Source organism: Rhincodon typus, chromosome 39 (genome assembly GCF_021869965.1).
Source record: "Rhincodon typus isolate 14 chromosome 39, sRhiTyp1.1, whole genome shotgun sequence".
NCBI lineage: Eukaryota > Metazoa > Chordata > Chondrichthyes > Orectolobiformes > Rhincodontidae > Rhincodon > Rhincodon typus.
In genome coordinates, this window is record NC_063370.1 from 2,320,858 (window position 1) to 2,338,589 (window position 17,732).

General features: G+C 43.3%; 1 protein-coding gene across 5 annotated transcripts in view; it reads left to right on the forward strand.

Moving 5' to 3' along the window:
- bicra (BRD4 interacting chromatin remodeling complex associated protein) overlaps window positions 1–15,080 on the forward strand; it is a 122,434-nt gene extending 107,354 nt beyond the window's left edge. For all 5 annotated transcript variants that reach the window (XM_048618133.1, XM_048618134.1, XM_048618135.1 and 2 more), the window contains 4 exons: window positions 829–977; window positions 2,644–2,738; window positions 4,157–4,259; window positions 6,840–15,080. In XM_048618133.1, the coding sequence (XP_048474090.1) occupies window positions 829–977; window positions 2,644–2,738; window positions 4,157–4,259; window positions 6,840–8,002 (1,510 nt within the window). In that variant the 3' untranslated portion in view covers window positions 8,003–15,080. The remainder of the gene's footprint in view (window positions 1–828; window positions 978–2,643; window positions 2,739–4,156; window positions 4,260–6,839) is intronic.
- Window positions 15,081–17,732: the final 2,652 nt, after the last annotated feature.

Sequence of the window (17,732 nt, forward strand, 5' to 3'; positions counted from 1 at the left end):
TCCCCTCTCAAAGCAGAGGTTGGTTTGCCAACCCTCCCACCCAAAAAAATAAAAATATTGTTGAGGCTGAGAGTCGATTGAAAATTTCAAAATTGAAGGGTTATGGTACCAAGATATTTAAATGTCATTAAGACACAGATCAACCATCGTCTAATTGAGCAGTGAAATAAACTTGAGGAGCTGAATGACCTTGTGTTTGTCGCAATTTGTACCAGCGCAGAATGGTCTTAAGGTACCTGAAATTAACAGTTCAGAAAAAGGCCCTTTGGTCCATCAATTCTATGCTAGTGTTCATGCTCCAATTAAGCCTCCTGCAAATCAGCATATCTATCGGTCTTTTTCTTTTCCACAATTTATTTATCCAGCCTCCCCATCAATGTGCCTATGGTATTTGCTTCCACCGTTCACAAAGAACTAACTGCAGGAGTAGATAGTTCAGTCCTTCAAGCCTGCTCCCGCCATTTAACACAATCGTGGCTGATCTCATTTCAGTTTCTTGACTGCCAATCGTAACCCTTTAATCCATTTATTAATTAAAAGTCTTTTGGCTCCTTAAATTTGCTCAACGCACCAGCATCCACTGCACTCTGGGGTAGTGAATCTCTCCGATTCACAGGCCTTCGAGAGAAGATGTTGGACTTCTACGTTTTCACCATTCTCTGGGTAATGGCATTTCTCCTGAATACCCTGCTCTGTTTATTAGTGACTGTCTGTCTTGCATTCATGGGCTCTAGATTTCTGAGGCAATTCCTTGGAAATTCCTCGAGTTGTTTGCAGTCCGTCCTCTTGTTCTAAAACAGTGTGTCTGTGTCTGTGTTCTGATTTCAGGATATTGGACAGTCTTGATAAGCATCGGAACGCAGTGCTCCAACCGGACTATAAGTCACGTTTCCGATCATATGAGGACATGGTCCACCGGCTGCTGCCATATCACCTTTATCAGGGGACGTTACCATCTGACGAAGAGCACAGGAAAGGTAGGCTCCACGGAGTCGTCAACAACAGAAATTGTGGTAAATGCTCAACAAGTCTGGCAGCGTCTGTGGAGAGAAATCAGTGTTAATGTTTCGGGTCTACAGATCTTTAACAGCAATTTCTGTTATCGTTTCTGATTTGCAGCATCTGCAGTTTTATTTTCGGTTTTTACTAAGTTCCGCGGAATTGCTGACAGGCTTTCAGTACTAAACCACCTTTCTGCAGCACTGCACTTTGACATCACTGTGACTCCCCAGTGCTGTGACCTATCTGGTATGTACACTTGCTCCCTTAGGTCCACAGTTCTAACCACGGAACGTCCTGACATTGCCTTATTCAGTCACTTGCCACACGTTTACAGAATCTTGAGTGTAAACAGTTCCTTGTTGCAGACAGTCCCTGAATGGTGTGATTGCTCCATCCCAGTAGCTAGACAGTACAATGGAACCAGTTTTAAAGTATTCTTGCCTGAAGTTTTACAAGTTGTGATTAAATGCGATGTGTTTTGTTTTGAAATTTAAATCTCAAATTAAAGGCAGGTTAGATGTGGGTCAAGCCTATAAGAGTTTATTTTAAAAAGGGTTGGAAAGGTGACAAATGTATCAGTTTCAGGAAGCAATGTGACTGCAGTAGAGAGCCTAACAGAATCCCTTGAGCATTAATGAATCAAATGTTTAGACTGTTGTGTTTGTGATGGGCAGAACGTTTCAGTTTGAGGCAAATATTTTAGTTTTGACTTTTGAACAGAAAGTTCAAAGCTTGAGTTCAGCTCAAAATGTAAAATCAGGAGAGTTATGTTAGGTCTGGGAACCTATCACCCGAGAGGAATAGGTTTCTAGTTTATTGAGCTTCCAAGCCAGGAGAGTTTGGGTAGAAACTGCTGTAATTGAGAAAGTTCAGGTCATCAGAGCTGTGAAAGGATTGTACCAGACAGCTCTGAAAGGGACCGTAAAATTCTTTCCACGATTCAAGTAAAAGAAATTTGGGAAAAGTCAGTTGAGTAAAGATTTAAAAAGCTCAACATGTTTGAGTAACTAAAGGGATTTTCCAGTGACAGGAGGGTCGGTAACCAGAGTTCCAAGTTTTAAGATGCTTTGCAAAAGAGCCATACAGAGACGTGAAATGGTTTGATGGACCAAGTTATGATGTGGAATATGCTGCCTGAAAGGGGGTTGAAAATGATTCAAAGCCAACCTTCAGAAGGAAGAGTTGGATAATATTTGAAGAAAAATACTGCAGGGCTATGGAGGAAAAGGAAGGGAGTGGGACTATTTGGAAAGCTCTTATCAAAGAGAAATCACAGACGCAACGGGCTGAGTAGTGGCCTTCTATCCAGCAAGGCTTTGAGATCCATTCAGAATAGCCACTTCTATTGCTTCTCTTTCCAGATGTTGGCAACATACTGCCCATTTCCAGAAGTTTGCATATATTGTATTTAATTATGATGGTCATGTGTCTCGCCCTCCACTTCATTAAAACCTTGACTGAGAATTAATTGTACAGAGACCGACTGTATTCTGCTGGGATGTCAGAGGGTATTCACACATTCTTTTAAGACTTTACAAATCTAGATCCTAAACTCCCTTCCCATCCCAGTTGTTTTAATCAATTTTAAGAACATATATTTAATAATTGCAATCTGTAGCACTAAATGTTCCTCTGTTTCAGTGGACGAAGAATTTGAGGCTGTATCAACACAGTTATTAAAACGTACCCAGGCCATGCTGAGCAAATACCGAATGCTGCTGTTCGAGGAGGCCAGGGTAAAAATTTCTGCTTTTGCTTTCTGTGCACTGTCCCTGAAGCTGGGACATACAATGCTGGATATTTCCTGTACTTTGTTGGGGTGGGGGGGGTGGTTGAATAGGATGTCACATTTGTTTTGATCTTTCAACCTTTCTGGGACTGCATTAATACTCGAACAAGACGAGTTCAATTGATATTGGCTCGTTGGGCAACACTTCGAGTGAAGTAGGATTTGGGGCCAGTGTTGGTCTGGTTCAGTGTTGCAACTGTACAGATCTGCCCAGTGATCAGGGTCTGAATTGATGTTATCACTGAGAGGGCGGAGAGTTGTGGGCAGGGTTTTGCAGAATGGCTGTGGCAGGTGTGTGTGTTATTTTAACGCCCTGTCTGAGGTTGCAGCTGAGAAATCCTGGCTCAGGAGGAACTACGGGAACCCTGATCTGCTTTGAGCTAGTGTCTGACTCAAGCTGGCTGGATAGGGCCGAGCCCACAGATCACTGGGGAGGGATGGTCATGTTCATCCCCAGTGTTTGGAGAGAAGCCAGGGAGGAGACATGAGTCAGTCTGGTTGTTACAAGAAAGTTGCCAGACGCTGAACATTTGGAAACTGAGTAACACTGCTTTTTTTTTTCAACAAAAAGGACAAAACAGATTAGAACCAGAGACTCTGCAACCATACAACCACGTTATGTAAAATGAGGGAATTGGTCAGTATAAGCAGATGATTGCCTGTGAAATATTTTCCAGGAAAAGAACAGCCAACGTTGATTGATAAAGGGAAGATCTTGCTTCAGCTGTTTTAAGTTCAGCAACACTCCAGTTGAACTGTTCTCAAACTCTGAGTGCCGTGTATGTGAAAGTCTCCTGCTGAAATGGGTCCCCTGGGGTCTGGAGGAAAACTGGGTTTTGCAGTCATTACTCTGGTTTATCCTCAAGTCCTGTTTTCCAAAATAGATCAGGGTAAACTGTAGCTGCTAACACACAGTCTTCTGACAAGGCAACTCTAACTAGTGGATTTCAGAGTGGTGTGTTTTGTTTAAATGCCTTTGTTTCGGGGGAGGGGGGGTGGTTTTCCCTCTTTTGCATGTCTGTTGCTCCTCCTGCTCTCCATCTCCTTTCCACCACCTTGCCTCTCCTCTTAGGCCAATAGACCATTTGTCTTAGAGGAAGACAGAGCACCTGCAGCGGGCCTATGGGTGGAGTGAGCAGTGTAGTACTCTCTTGGAATTGTACTGGAATGGCCAGGAGAGATTATTATAGCTTTCTGTTGGTTTGTGCTTGGAATTTTCACGTAGCAGAAGTGGACAAAAGATTCAGCTGAGAATCATTGACATGGAGTGTGTTTCAGTTTGGACATGAAACTCCACTCTGATTCTTCGTTGGGTAATGTTAAATTTGCAGTCAGCAATGACATTATCTTTTCCTTAATTTTCAGAGATTGAGTCCATCAGCTGAGATGGTGATGATTGACAGGATGTTTATCCAGGAAGAGAAAACCTCCCTAACCACTGACAAGCAGCTGGCAAAAGAGAAACCTGGTAAGACTGTTTATTGAGGACAGGAATCTCTCCTTTTGAGAGACTGGATCAAGTGAGGGCTGGCAATCAGTCAGAAACCTTCCCAATCTTTGGCAGAGATCCTGTTCAGTTGTGTTGAAGCTGGTTGCTGATTATATTGCAGTCGGTGGACTGGTGCATGCAGGAGATGTTGCAGCGATGTTGAGATTGGGAGCAGTTCAGGTGGTCCACATTCCTCTGGTTAACTCCACTTGCTTCTAAATATGGGAAAAGGAAGGAGAAATGGGCTGCAGGAGGAGGAAAACCATTTCCAGTTTCGATGCTCCATGCAATCGTTATATAGTGTTGCGGAGGTGCCAGTGCTGTCTCCCAAGTGCAAAATTTGGAATAAATCCACACTGCAAAATGAAATTGCTCCTCCCATGGCATGTCTGATTATGGGAGGGGGTATTTAACAGCCAGGAGAGTGACAGGTTGGGACTCTGCCACCACTTGAGACCCTTAAGTGGATAATCTTTGCCCACTTGATGGCCACGTTCTCTGTCCTTCACCCAGCAATGGGGGAGGGACAGTTACCATATAGGGAGCACGACACGAGGGCTCCTAGCGGGTATATCTCATTCAAAGGCAGTCAGTGCCTGATAGAAAAAGGGGAACTGGGGCTTTGAGGTTAATGCAGTGTGGAGCTGGAGGAACACTGCAGGCCAGGCAGCATCAGAGGAGCAGGGAAGTTGAAGTTTCGGGTCAGGACCCTCCTTCAGGAAAAAGCCTGGGGCTTTGAGAGCCCTGTTCATGCCGTTCCTAATGATCCTCCTCCCCTTTGCCCCCCCTGGTTCAAACACTCAGCTATCTCAAGAAATCCGGTGACAATCCTAAGCTTTGAGTGGGTACAATAAGGGAGCAGCCATCACTGCATTCCCATTGGTGCTGCCCTGCAATGGAGCTACTGGATTCGGAGCTGCCAAACGTTCTGAGAGTTTGGGGTTTTCATTCCAAGGTAAAAGGCCCATTTATGTCAAGTGCCTGAGTAGGACTGAAGCAGCAGGTTTTCACAGCAGGTACTTTGGAATTCACTAACCAGTGGGTAAACCCCGCCCCACCCATCACCTTTATTATTTTCATCCCGCGAAGCCTTACAACAGTAGGAGATCGTTCAGCCCATTGTGACTGTGCTACTTCTATGAAGGTGGTATACAACTCCCTTTTGAAAGTTCTTTTTTTTTTAATGTTCATTCATGAGATGAGGGCATCACCAGAGGCAGTTAAGAGTCAAACTTGAGTCTGGAGTCACATATAGGCCACACCAGGTAAGGATGGCAGTTTCCCTTCCCTGAAGGACATTAGTGACCCAGATGGGTTTTTTCCAACAATTGACAATGGATTTGTGGTCATCATTAGACTCTTAATGCCAGATTTTTATTGACTTCAAATTCCGCCATCAGCTGTGATGGGATTCGAACCCATGTCCCCAAATCATTACTGGGGTCTGTTGATTAACAGTCTAGTGATAATATCACTAGGCCCCCACCTCCCCATGTAGTATTGAATCTTCCCATCACATCTCAGACAGCAATTTACAAACCTTCGCAGCTTGGTGGGTTTTTTTCTTCTGTCTTTATTTGAAGAGAAAATTCTCCTCATCCATCTCTTTGGGCTTTTTTGGCGATTGTACAGAATTATTTGAAACGTCTGAAAAGCTGAACATAAAGTTCACCAAAGGACTGAAACCTTGGAACAAAGCACAAAATAAATTACAGATATCAAATCAAAATGAAAAATAATTCAGCTTCCCTGATTACTTGGTGAGATTGAAATACACAGTAGTTGCGTCAGCATCTGTATAGTTAGTGTAGATAAGGTAACAACACCAGCTGCCTTCATTTGTACAGCATCATTATCATCGTAAAATATTACAAGACATTTCACAGGTCTGCTTATCAGACAAAGTTTGACAGTAACATGAAAAAATATTGGGTCTGGTGGCTGAAAACTTAGTTAGGTTTTAAGGAAGGTCTTAAAAGAGAGAGAGAGAGACATTGATTTTTAGGATGAAGATTTCAGACCTTGGGGCTATAGGTACCTTTAGGTCCAGTGACTGATATTGGTCGCTTGGTGCGCAAAGGCCAAAATTGCAGAGGTGCATATATCTCCATGGGTTATGGGATTGGAGAAAATTACAGGGAGGGAGGGAGGGCTGGTAGGGTCAGTAACAAGGGTACATAATTTCAAAGTGAAAGTCAGGAGGTTTAGGAGGTGATTTGATGAAAAATGTTTTCACCCAGTGGGTGCTGGGACATGGAGTGCACTACCTGGGAGAGTAATTGAGGTGGGAAATCTCACAATCTTTAAAAAATTTGGATGAGCACTCGAAGGGTCATAACATTCAAGGCTGTGGGACTAGTATATATTTGGCAGTACCAACTTGATGGGCCGAAAGGCCTCTTCTGTACTGTAGGATTCTATGACTGAACAGAGGGATTTGAAGACGAGAATGAGAGATTTAAATTGATGTGTAGCTAAAGAGGAAGGGGGATGATGGTAGGGGAATTGAGTGTAAAAGCATTCAAATTTAATTTCTTTTATTTTCTTCCCCCACTGTAGATGAATATGTGGCATCTTCCTCCAGATCCCATGGCCTGGCTACCTCTTCTCCATCCCCCTCCTGCAACGCTTCGGCTGCTTCACTGGAAACCCCTCGAGCTCCCTCGACTCAAACAGCCACACCGATCCAGCCAACAAAGTTGGTCATCAAGCACTCGGGAGCCTCACCTTCCGTCTCATGGGCCAGGGACGGCGATGACGAGACTCTCCACACCCGAAGTCGGCCCCCTCCAATGAAGACCTATGAGGCTCGGAGCAGGATTGGCCTGAAGCTTAAGATCAAGCAGGAGGCAGGGCTAAGTAAAGTGGTTCACAACACTGCCCTCGACCCGGTCCATCAGTCAGTCACCACCAGCTCCGTTATCAAAAGCACCGAATGTTTGGTGGTGACCAGCGTCGGCCAGATGAACGGGACTCTCGAACACGCGACCCCGTCTCCGGCTGAGAACAAGCCGCCTCGCAGTGCCAACTATTGTAAGCTGCCGCCGCGCAAGACGTATCGGGAGAATGCGCAGTCGCTGTCGGCTGATCGAACTGCTGTGACCCCACCTCAGGGTGGGACTGTTAGGGTGGAGGACAGCCAGAAAGAAACGGCGTCCAAGTGTGAGGAATCTTCCAAAAGTGTCATAGCCACTTGCAAATCTGCGGAGAGTCCAAAGGTGAGAACTGCGAGAGGCAGAGCTGAGGAGAGCGCGGTGGTCTCGAGCTTCAGTAGGAAGGCTCGAACGCATACGCACCACCTGCCTCCCAAATCGGAGGAGCCTCCCGGAGGAAGAGCTGAGGATGGCACCGGGGGGCTCATGAAGGAGCTGTCGGACGTTGAGGATGAGTTAATCATCAAAGCGGACCCTCCAGATGGGCCCTGGGAACTGGCACTCCCACCTGCCAAGCGGAGCAAGTCTGAGTCATTCGACATGGACAATGCCAGTTTCTCCAGCGACAGCCCTCAGGACGACACCCTGAATGAGCATTTGCAGAGTGCGATTAACAGTATCCTGAACTTGAGGCAACCACAGTCTGTGTCAGTCACTCAAAACCCAGTGTCGTCTCCGTACAATTCTTCAGAAATGAACTCTTCCCCCTTTTCCCCTGCTCCCCACTCAGACAGCTATCTTGCACCCAATCACAATGGAGGCCTTGGAGCTAGAACTTACACTAGATGACTCAGTCTGTTCAACTCGTATTTTTCCCAATGTTGGTACGATGGCTGTGCTGTAGAACTGCAACACAGCTCATTAAAGAGAGAGTATCCCTTTATGTGAATCTACCGTTGTGGTATTTTGTAAGCATTGCATCCAAAACAGAAGAAAAGATCTTTCTCAATGCATTCTTGAGGCTTTTAACATTAGTTAAAGATGCAGTGATAACCGTCCTGTGTAACCTGTGATGAGATTGCCGACTCTCTCACTGGAGCTTTACCTGTTAATATAGCGGGTTGCTTGGAAGGGCCACAGGCCGGGAGAAGGCACAACACAGTTTGCCTTTTGGGAGCCCTGTATTCTTTCTTAATTCAGGGTTCAAGGGTGCAGCAACCTAAAGGTGTGAATCGAAGAGTTGGTTTGTGATAAATTCAAAGGCTAACTAGGTGATTGACCAATGTACCTTAACCAAAAAAAAAACAAATCCACATACATATGGTTTTCTCAGTCTTCCTCGGAGTGTGCACAATCCGTTCTGATTGTGGGAACATTCATCAACCCGTAATGGAGTCAAAAGTGCCAGTACTTGTGTGAAATGGTTTCTCCTCCTTCCTGTGGGACCTCTTTTATTTTCCCCTGTCTCCACCCTGGGAGACAGAATTAACTTTCTGGTTTCCTCCTTATCCCCCAAGTGTCATGTTGGCCCTTTTAATCAGCTGAAGGTCAGAAATGTGATAACTCATAGTCCCTGTGAATGGGGGCCTATGTAGCATTGATCATTCTGCTACCATATTTGGGCCATAAACCAAGATTCTGTGTCCCCTCTCTACAGAAGCTGAGCTGTAATCTCTCATTTATATGTAGCATCATTCCCTTCAATCCCAGCCTTGCCTAAATTCTCAATTCTTTCTTAAATGCACCCTACCTCCTCCTCAGCCACAAAAAATAATAACAGGCCTTGGCAGAAGGATGGTTCGGTGAAAAAACTCTTGGTATTGCGGTTGGTCCCCGAATGGTGCTGGACCAACCTGCCTATTACTTTTCTAGAGTGTTTGAGTGCGTGGCCCCATTGCCTTTTTGTTTTTGCCTGGCCGTTCTGGGCATGTGATTTAAGTGAACTGACTTGTGCATGACCTGCAGAGGGATGGTTCAGTCACTGTGGCTGCAAAACTTTGAATGACCGTAAGGGACTCTTGTTTTCGGCGTTTTCCCATCTCTCTCAAACCTTCAGCTTTAAGAGATTCTCTTGTTACATCACCTGGAGTTTCCAACCTGTGTATCCACCAACGGGTGTATCCCGAGATTTTATTGAGACAGCTCAGTTCCTCCTCCCTGATCCACTCCATTTGACTTCCTAACGTGCTCATCCTCTCAGTTTCATGCCTGACACTCCTGCTTTTGGTCAGTTGATGCATTCATCGTTCCAAGTTCACTGCCTTTTCTGGAACTTTACATGGCCTGTTAAAATGTCTGATTTTTTTTTTTTTGTTGTTGTTGTTGTTGTTATTGTTGTTTCAATTTTCCTCTTGGGTTATTCTCATCAATGTCCTGTAGATATGCCTTCAATTGCCACAGACTCCAGGACAGTCCTGGGGAAATTTTAAATCTCACTCCTGTTTTGTGTTGGAAACTGAAGTGAAATCAGGTTGGCCACCAAAGCCCTTCTTGAGGGAGCAGCCCGTTTGGAAGTTTTGGAGTTACCACTGCTTTGGAGCAAGGTGTAGATGTAGCTCAATGTCTCGTACACAGAGCAAACTTTGTTAATTAACAATTGATACACCTAAGAGGGGCCCAACTATTTATGCTGGCCTGGATGCAAATTCTGCCAACTCGCATAACCTCTCGCAGAAGAGGGGGAAATGAAGGAAGATCTAGGAAGTCAGGTGCAAGTTAATCGAAAGACTTTTCGGCAATGTTCATAATATGAATTTCGTTCGTGTAGTTTATCACAAATTAAGCAGAAATGACCAGTGTGTGGGTTTATCTGGTTTCAGAATTGAGATTGGTCAGCTTATGTCAAACAGTGTCAGCTTCAGGGATACAGCTAGACTGGGGATTGGAGGAATTCCAGGATCTGGGCCTCTCCTGTTCCCAATTGGACCTGTTTTCCCATCCTCAGTTGTTGTGCAACTGTAGAAAAGGTCAGATAGAGGAGGATGTATCCCTGTTTTTTTTTTAATGTCTGAAGTAAGATGGGGCAGGGTCCTGTGTGGGAGAGAGTGAGTGTAACAAGACTGTGGCATTGGCTGTTTCAGGGGAGATGTTGATAAATATCTATTCTCTTTCTGCGGGCTCTGAATTATATTTTCATCCGAGAAGAAAAGGTGTTTTTTTTTATTCATTCTGGGATTATGAATTTTGTCAGTTCTGGGGTTTGCTGTCTATCTTTAATTTCCCTTGAGAATTGCATGGTGTAGAGAGACATAATGAGTAAAAGTTGTTCTGAGATGTACCCCACAGTAGGATAATTGACAAAGGAAAGTTATCTTGATGCCATGATTATTTTTGTGTGAATACAACAGTATTTATGTAAGCATGCAGAATTCTGTTGCCTGAGCAAGTACTGCTGGAGCAACAGAATTAGACAGTGTGCCTCTCCATGAGAGATTAGAACAGCCAGCAGCAGGTTGTACCCTGCCCATTCACCTGTACGATACAAGGTACTTTTAATCAAAAAAATTGTCTTCTGAGGCCCCAATCTCTGTTATCAGACTGTCAAGTTAACTTGCACATCTTCCTGCCTTTTGATACCATTAACCCGAGAAGGTCCCCTACAACTCCTAGTGATCAAGCACACGTATGTGACATTTCAGTTGTTTATTTACATGTCCTGTTAGGAGCAGACATTTGCTTTACAGGATGAAATGCTGCTTGTTTCAGCAGAGGGACTAGTGCACAGGGAATTCCTTGTTCTCCACCACTTACCCAGTCGTTATTATCCGTAAATTAATTTGAGATCTTTTGATTAAGAGATTAGCAAATCCCTGAATTCTTGATCGCTTTCAAACGTGTTTGCGCAAACGTGTTGCGACATTACAATGTAAATTTCAGGAAAGGAAGGGTGGCTGCCTTTGTTGCAGAATTGTCCCTCTTTGTACATGTATCTTTCCATCTGTACTTCTCTGTTTCTCCCTCTCTTCGCCTTCCATGACAATATACCATCTCCACCACATTTCCACACCCCACACCCAGCTCAAAGCATTTGTCTGTAGATTTTGACTCTCTCCTTTTATTTCGTTAAATATGCCCTGATGTAGGGACATAAACTGTTAAAAGCACTAACCGGGGGTAGCCTGATTAGCTCCTCAGATACAGTAATTAATTTGCCGCCGACTCCACAAGTAGTCAGCTCGCATCATGCTTTTCTTAAAAGCAAGAAGAAATTGAAGTGAAGAATTTTGAGTGTTAATGATTGTTTAAAGGCTTATTTCAGATGAACTATTAGTTTTAAAAAAAAAACCTGCCCAGGAGTAGGCTCTGGAGTTCAGTTAGGATAATTGTAAATGTTTGATTTGGTTATTCGGCTTTCAGTATTCTCTTTGAAACCATTTTCATTGGGGTGTGGGTGGGGAGAAGTATTTCAGTATCAAGTGATTGGAGATCCTTGCTGTGAAAACCCATTTCTTGAAAGAACTGTTGTGAATGTTAATTTTCTTTGCACTTTTGGTTTCGTTATTCTGATTGGTGCCAACTCTGTGTCCACTTTCTTCCACCCCACCCCCCCCCCCCCCACCAAGTAAACTCTCCAAATTATGTAAAAGCAAAATACTGTGGATGCTGAAAATCTGAAATAAAAAGGGTGCTGGAAAAAGCACTGAGTCTCTCCAGCACTTTGTTTCTAATCTCCAAATTTATGTTCCACTTTTCTGCTAGAATAATATAAAATGTTGTCTTTTGGCAACTTTAAGTGTCTATGATTTCAGACAGACCCAATTTCCAGTGACAGTGATATCACAGCATTATTTGTAAATCTCATTATGGAACCCTGATCTCTCTCAAACAGTGGTGATATCCTTTTTTTTTTGTTGTGTTGTTGGAGTGGTCTTTTTGCAAAACTTGGACAAGTGTAACAGCCTATTTGACTGCAGGATGCTTCACATGAACCTGGTTCTGTCCTTGTTTGGTGTCCAGTTTCGCCTCTCCAATCAGTGGGAGAAAATGGAGCTGGGATCCTGCAGGATTTTCCCCTTTTTTTTTTAAAACGTTTAAAGTAAGTCTGTGTCGATGAGACACGGATTATAATAATTAAATCTGAAGTTATAGTTTTTTTGCAGGCTGTGCATTATCCCAGGGGCTGGGGCAGTAAGGGTTAATGTCAGTCAGAATGTAGTTAGCTGATTTTGGTGGGGCTTGAGCTAGTGTGGTTGGATGGGGAGAGCTGAGAGGGGAAGGGGCGCATGGTGTGTTCCATGAGTGAGACGATTGTGCACTGTGGGGTTGTCTTTGCTGAATAAATTCAACATTTTATTTACTGGCCATTGATATCTGCTAAACTTATAAGTATCCCTTGCTCTGAGGGTGTTTAATATCATGGCTGGGCCCAGGTTGATGGAGAATTAGTGCAGATGCTGCTTTCTAAACTTCTTATCAATTAGGATTACAGTTGCAAATCTTCACCAGTACCACAACACCCAGCACCCTCCCTACTGTCCTCTTCCACAGGCTGCTGTTAAATCCTAGTCTTCAACAGGACATTATGTGGCCTTTATTGAGTTGGATTAGTGAATAAATATTCAGGCAGATTTACAATGAAATGTAGAATGCTTTCCACTTTAAACACCAATCTGTCTGAAAATTCAACAGTGGACTGAATGCTGTGCCTATTCTAATTTTAATTGCTTTTTTTAAAATAGTTTTCTATCCTTCCATTTCCCTGTTTTGTGTTTTGTTTTCTAAACCCTCTTCCCATCCATCCAGTTTCCTTCTCACCCCTCCCTGTATCTCTTTGTCCTTTTTCATTCACACCTTCATGAGGTTTACATTCTTCCACGTTGTGTGCCATTTGTGGAAAATAATGTGCCAATTACTATCAGAGTTCATTAATTTTCATTTTTAAAACTTAAGTTTGTTGTTGCCTTAATCAGTTTGGGCAGGAGACTGCAGAGTTGTTGTGTACTTAACCCTGTTCCTGTCTGGGGATTGTTTAGGTACAGTGTAGAGGGATCCTAACTCTGTAACTAACCCCGTGCTGTCCTTGTCCTGGGAGTGTTTGATGAGGACAGTGTAGATGGAATTATTTTCATCAGAAGGAACTGGTAACTGGTTGGTTGTGAGCTTGGTGGTGGTAGCTTGGAGAGGTATTCACTGACCTCTTGAATTTGCATATGGCTTGTGGAGAAATTGCTAATGGTGTCATTGATTATTTGTTTTAAACGATTAGATGAGTGTAACAGTTGCATCTGTGTTTTGAAAGCACATGGTTCACCCTCCCTGTGTATGGAGCTCCCATTCTAATAGCCTGAGAGCTTTGCTGAATTGTATCAATTGTTGATCTTTGATTTGAGGTACAGGGGGTCCCATTGTACCAACGTCCAACCTAGGAATGTGATCACATACAAGGGTGTAATCTTAAATATCTGACCTATGAGCATTTCCTGTACTTATGAACAGCTGTTTTATACTGTCCTACATCATGTTCTGACTTCAAACAGACTCAGGAATGGAACGTGTTCGCACCTGGCACTGCCAGGACTGACCAGGGTTTGGTCTGTTCACTGATCAGTGACCCCGTTCTCTCTCTAATTCAAACACAAGCCACTTTTGACTGAAAATCCTGTTCTGGAAAACATTCAGAAATAAGCCTATTGCTGCTTCTCTCTTTCCAAGAAAGATAGAGTCAGTAGTCCTTCCACCAAACTTGTGCATCCATAAAAACTCTATTCCATCCTAATTTAAAGTTTTGGTTGACCTTCTCCACTTCAACCACTTCTTGACAGGAACACACTCTCTCTGGACTGAGGAATTCCTGATGTCACTCCGAAACTTGCCTTTCCAGAGTTTTGAACCCGTTATATTTTTGTTGCAGTTTAGTTTGATTTTATTAACTGACCGTGTTTGCTGTTCATTTGTGGCTGAAGGGAATCTTGTCTTGGCTTCTTTCCAGAGATGTGGGGAAAGGGAACCACAGATTGAGTTTCAGGCTTTGTCTGCAGGAACTTTGATCAGGATGCAGTCCTTCCTCAGTGTCCCAAAAACGGTTTGCCTCTGGATTTAGCTAGAGGCTTCTGTTCTCCCAGTGGAGGTGTAGGATGTTAGTGAGATCCAGAGTTTTGTGCCATTCCATGTTGGTGCCACTATGATTGTAAACTAGGCTAATGTTGGGGGTGATAATTGCCTGTCAGGAATTAACATTAATTTCGAGTGCGTGTCTTTTGTTATCAGGGTGAGCATTTAAGCAGCTACTTCAGTGCTCTCGTTTCGCCTGTGTACTAACTAGAACCCTCTGAGTCGGCAGCTTCCGTGTATACACACAAGTCCAAGTGTTTAAAGGGATACTGTCTCTTTTCAGCTGATATTAATTCTACCTTGGAACAAAAAAAGTAAAATCTCTTGAGCCCCCCCACGCACCACATACCACAAACAAAAACCTCGCCTTTCTATCTGTGTCTCATACCCTAACATTCCTGAAGGGGGGGGAATGTCACAGAATACAGTGTATTGCCCTCGCAGTGTTCCGAGTTTGGAGGGGGTGGGGTGGGGGTAAAGAAGGGGAGATGGGGGAGAGGGGGATGTGAGGCAACCACATTCTGCCTATGCTTTTTCACCTGCAGACCAAGATGATTGTATATATAATATTGAAGAGAGGTCTCATCAATTTGTTATACTGTTTAAAAGAAGGTTTGTTTTTCGAGAGGTTATTTTCAGCAGTTATGTTCCAGGGGGCCTTAACCTGAGAATCATTCAAAAATAAAGTAACTATCGATGTTCTGTCAGTAATGAAGGATGGTGATTGAAAGTACTGTGACTTTTGATGTCTCCCTTCGCTGTACAAACCCAAGCTCCTACTCTTAAAAACAAGTGAACATTTTTGTACACATTTATATTAAGCTATTTATTAAACAAAATGTTTTGTAATAAACAAAAATCTTAAAAGATGCACAAAGTTGGGCTCCTTTCTTGCACAGAAATGTCTCTCTCCCCTCCTCCATGATGTGGAGGTGCCATGTGTGGGACTGGGGTGGACAAAGTCAGAAATCACATGACACCAGGTTCTCGTCCAGCAGGTTTATGTGAAATCACAAACTTTCAGGACTTCACCTGATGAAGGAGCAGCGCTCCGAAAACTTCTGATTTCAAATAAACCTGTTGGACTAATAACCTGGTGTTGTGACTTCTGACTTTGTCCTCGCCTCCCAGTTTTTGTTCCCGTGAAGTTCACAACTCACTTTGGATTACACCGGATCAATAGCACAGAAAGAGGCCAATTTGTCCCAGTGTTTACTCTTTAAAATTTACCACAGTAACCGTCCTTTCCCCTTGTCTGACTTCTCTTTAAATGCAACTTTAGCATTTGTTCCACCCACTCCCTGCGAGAGCAAGTTCCAGTCTCACTGCCCCTCTGGCTGAAGAGATTTCTTCTGAATACATGATTGGATTCCTCAGATTTAAATTTGGAATTGGAAGAGATGTGAAGGCACTAACTGGCTTAAGGTTGTATCTGTGTACCATCTGCATCTCTTCCCTCTGTAGAGTCACTCCCCATACCTCGTGACTAATCTGCTGTGTTTTTCTCATCTTAAATTATCCTTTAAAACCTCACTCTTGTAACAGTGCTACACACCCCCCTAGTCCCCACCCCACCCATGATCTGCTGCCCAACTCATGTTTTTTTTTGCACAGGTCACACGTGTGGACCGATGTTGCCCTCTGCTGGTACAATACTATTGCAGAGGAAAAGGCTTTCAGAATCATAATGTGCAATGAGTCCATTCAGCCCCTTATGCCAGCACTGGCTCTTAGCAAGAGCTCTCCCACTTCTCCATAATGGCGAAACATTTTCTTCCTTTTCAACTATTTATCCAATTCCCTTTTGAAACTTGTTACACAGCCCTTTCAGCTAGAGCATTACAGATCTTAAAAATTCATTGCATAATATTTTCATCCCTCTGTTTGTTTTGTTTGTCAATCGCTTCAGATCCATATCCCTCGAGTAACTGGACCCTCCACTAGAAACTGTTTATCTTTACTATCAAAACCCTCCATGAGTTTAACCCTGCTTTTAAATCTCACCTTCACTTTCTGTGCTCTAAGGAGAACTATCTCATCTTCTCCAGTATCGAACTTCCCCAATCCTAGTCCTGTTCTCTTAAATTTCTATAGCCTTGCTATCCTTCCTAAAGTGCGGAGCCCAGGCATGGACTAAAATCCCTCCAATTTTGTTTAAACCCAGTAATTTATAAAATTCCTTGCACTATACCCACTGTCTCTATTGCAAAAGGCAAAGCATCTCAATTGCCTATTTAACAGCTTTTGCAACTTGTCCAGCCCCCTTCAAAGGTTTAGTGTGCACAGATTTCAAGGTTCCTTTGGTCCTGCCCTGCTCAGAATTGTGCCATATTGTTTGTATTTTCTTCCTTTTGCTCTTAGTTGTACAGCACGGAAACGGACCCTTTGGTCCAACTTGTCCATGCCAACCAGATATGCTAAATATAATCTAATCCCATTTTCCAGCGTTAAATCCTTCCTATTCATATACCCATCCAGATGCCTTTTAAATGCTGTAATTGTACCAGCCTCCACCACTTCTTCCTACCATAATTAATCACTTCAGGCTGCTTTCTCTCAAATGACATTTGCTGTGTGCCTACTCACCTCAGCAACCTATGTTCTTCAGTAACCTGTTACTGCTTACTGTTTCTTACAGTCAATGTTTCACGTCAATTGCACATGTTGAAATTATGTCTTCTATATGCTGGTCTAGGTGGCATCATGTATTTTGTCTCAACCAATTTTGACTCCTTGTAGCCACTGACCTTTTAATCATACGTATTCCCATTTTCCCTTGCATACATCAACAGCACTACCCTTAGCAAATCTTTCCATTACCACAGCCAAAATCTTTGTTGTGTTTGACTTTTCAAATTTTATTTTCAAGACCAAAATGTGCAGACAGGTAATTTACCACATTAACACATTAAGTAGTTAACTTGGCATTCCAAAACACTTGATGTTTACATAGCGATTTATTCATAAGATTTCGCTAATTATTTTGCAAGTCCTTGCCCTTTTACAGACTGGAGGAAGGATTCAATGGAGTTTCCCAGGGTTGGTATTCAGATTCTCGCTTTTCCTGATTAATGTATTAATTATTTGGGTCTTTGTGTGCAGAGACCAATTTCAAAGTTTGCAGATGACACAATATTTGAAGGAATTGTAAAGCATGAGGAGGACCGTGTGGAGCTCCAAAAGGACGTTGAAGTGAATGGATAGGTGGGGAAGATGAGGTTCAGAAACAGAAATGTGAGATGTACTTCAGCTGGAAGAACATTTGAGAGACAATATAAAATAAAGACTACACTTCCAAAGGGGATGCAGGAACAGAGGGACCTGGAGGAGTGTGTGCACAGATCATTGAAAGTGGAAGGACAGGTGGAGAGAGCTGCTTTAAAAAAGCATAAAGCATCCTGTGCTTTAATAAGGGCCTGGAGTACAAGAGTAACGAGGTGATGTTGTACAAGACACTTGTTGGACCTCAGTTAGTGTATTGTGTTCAGTTTTGGATCCACGTTATAGGAAAAATGTGAACCAATTGGAG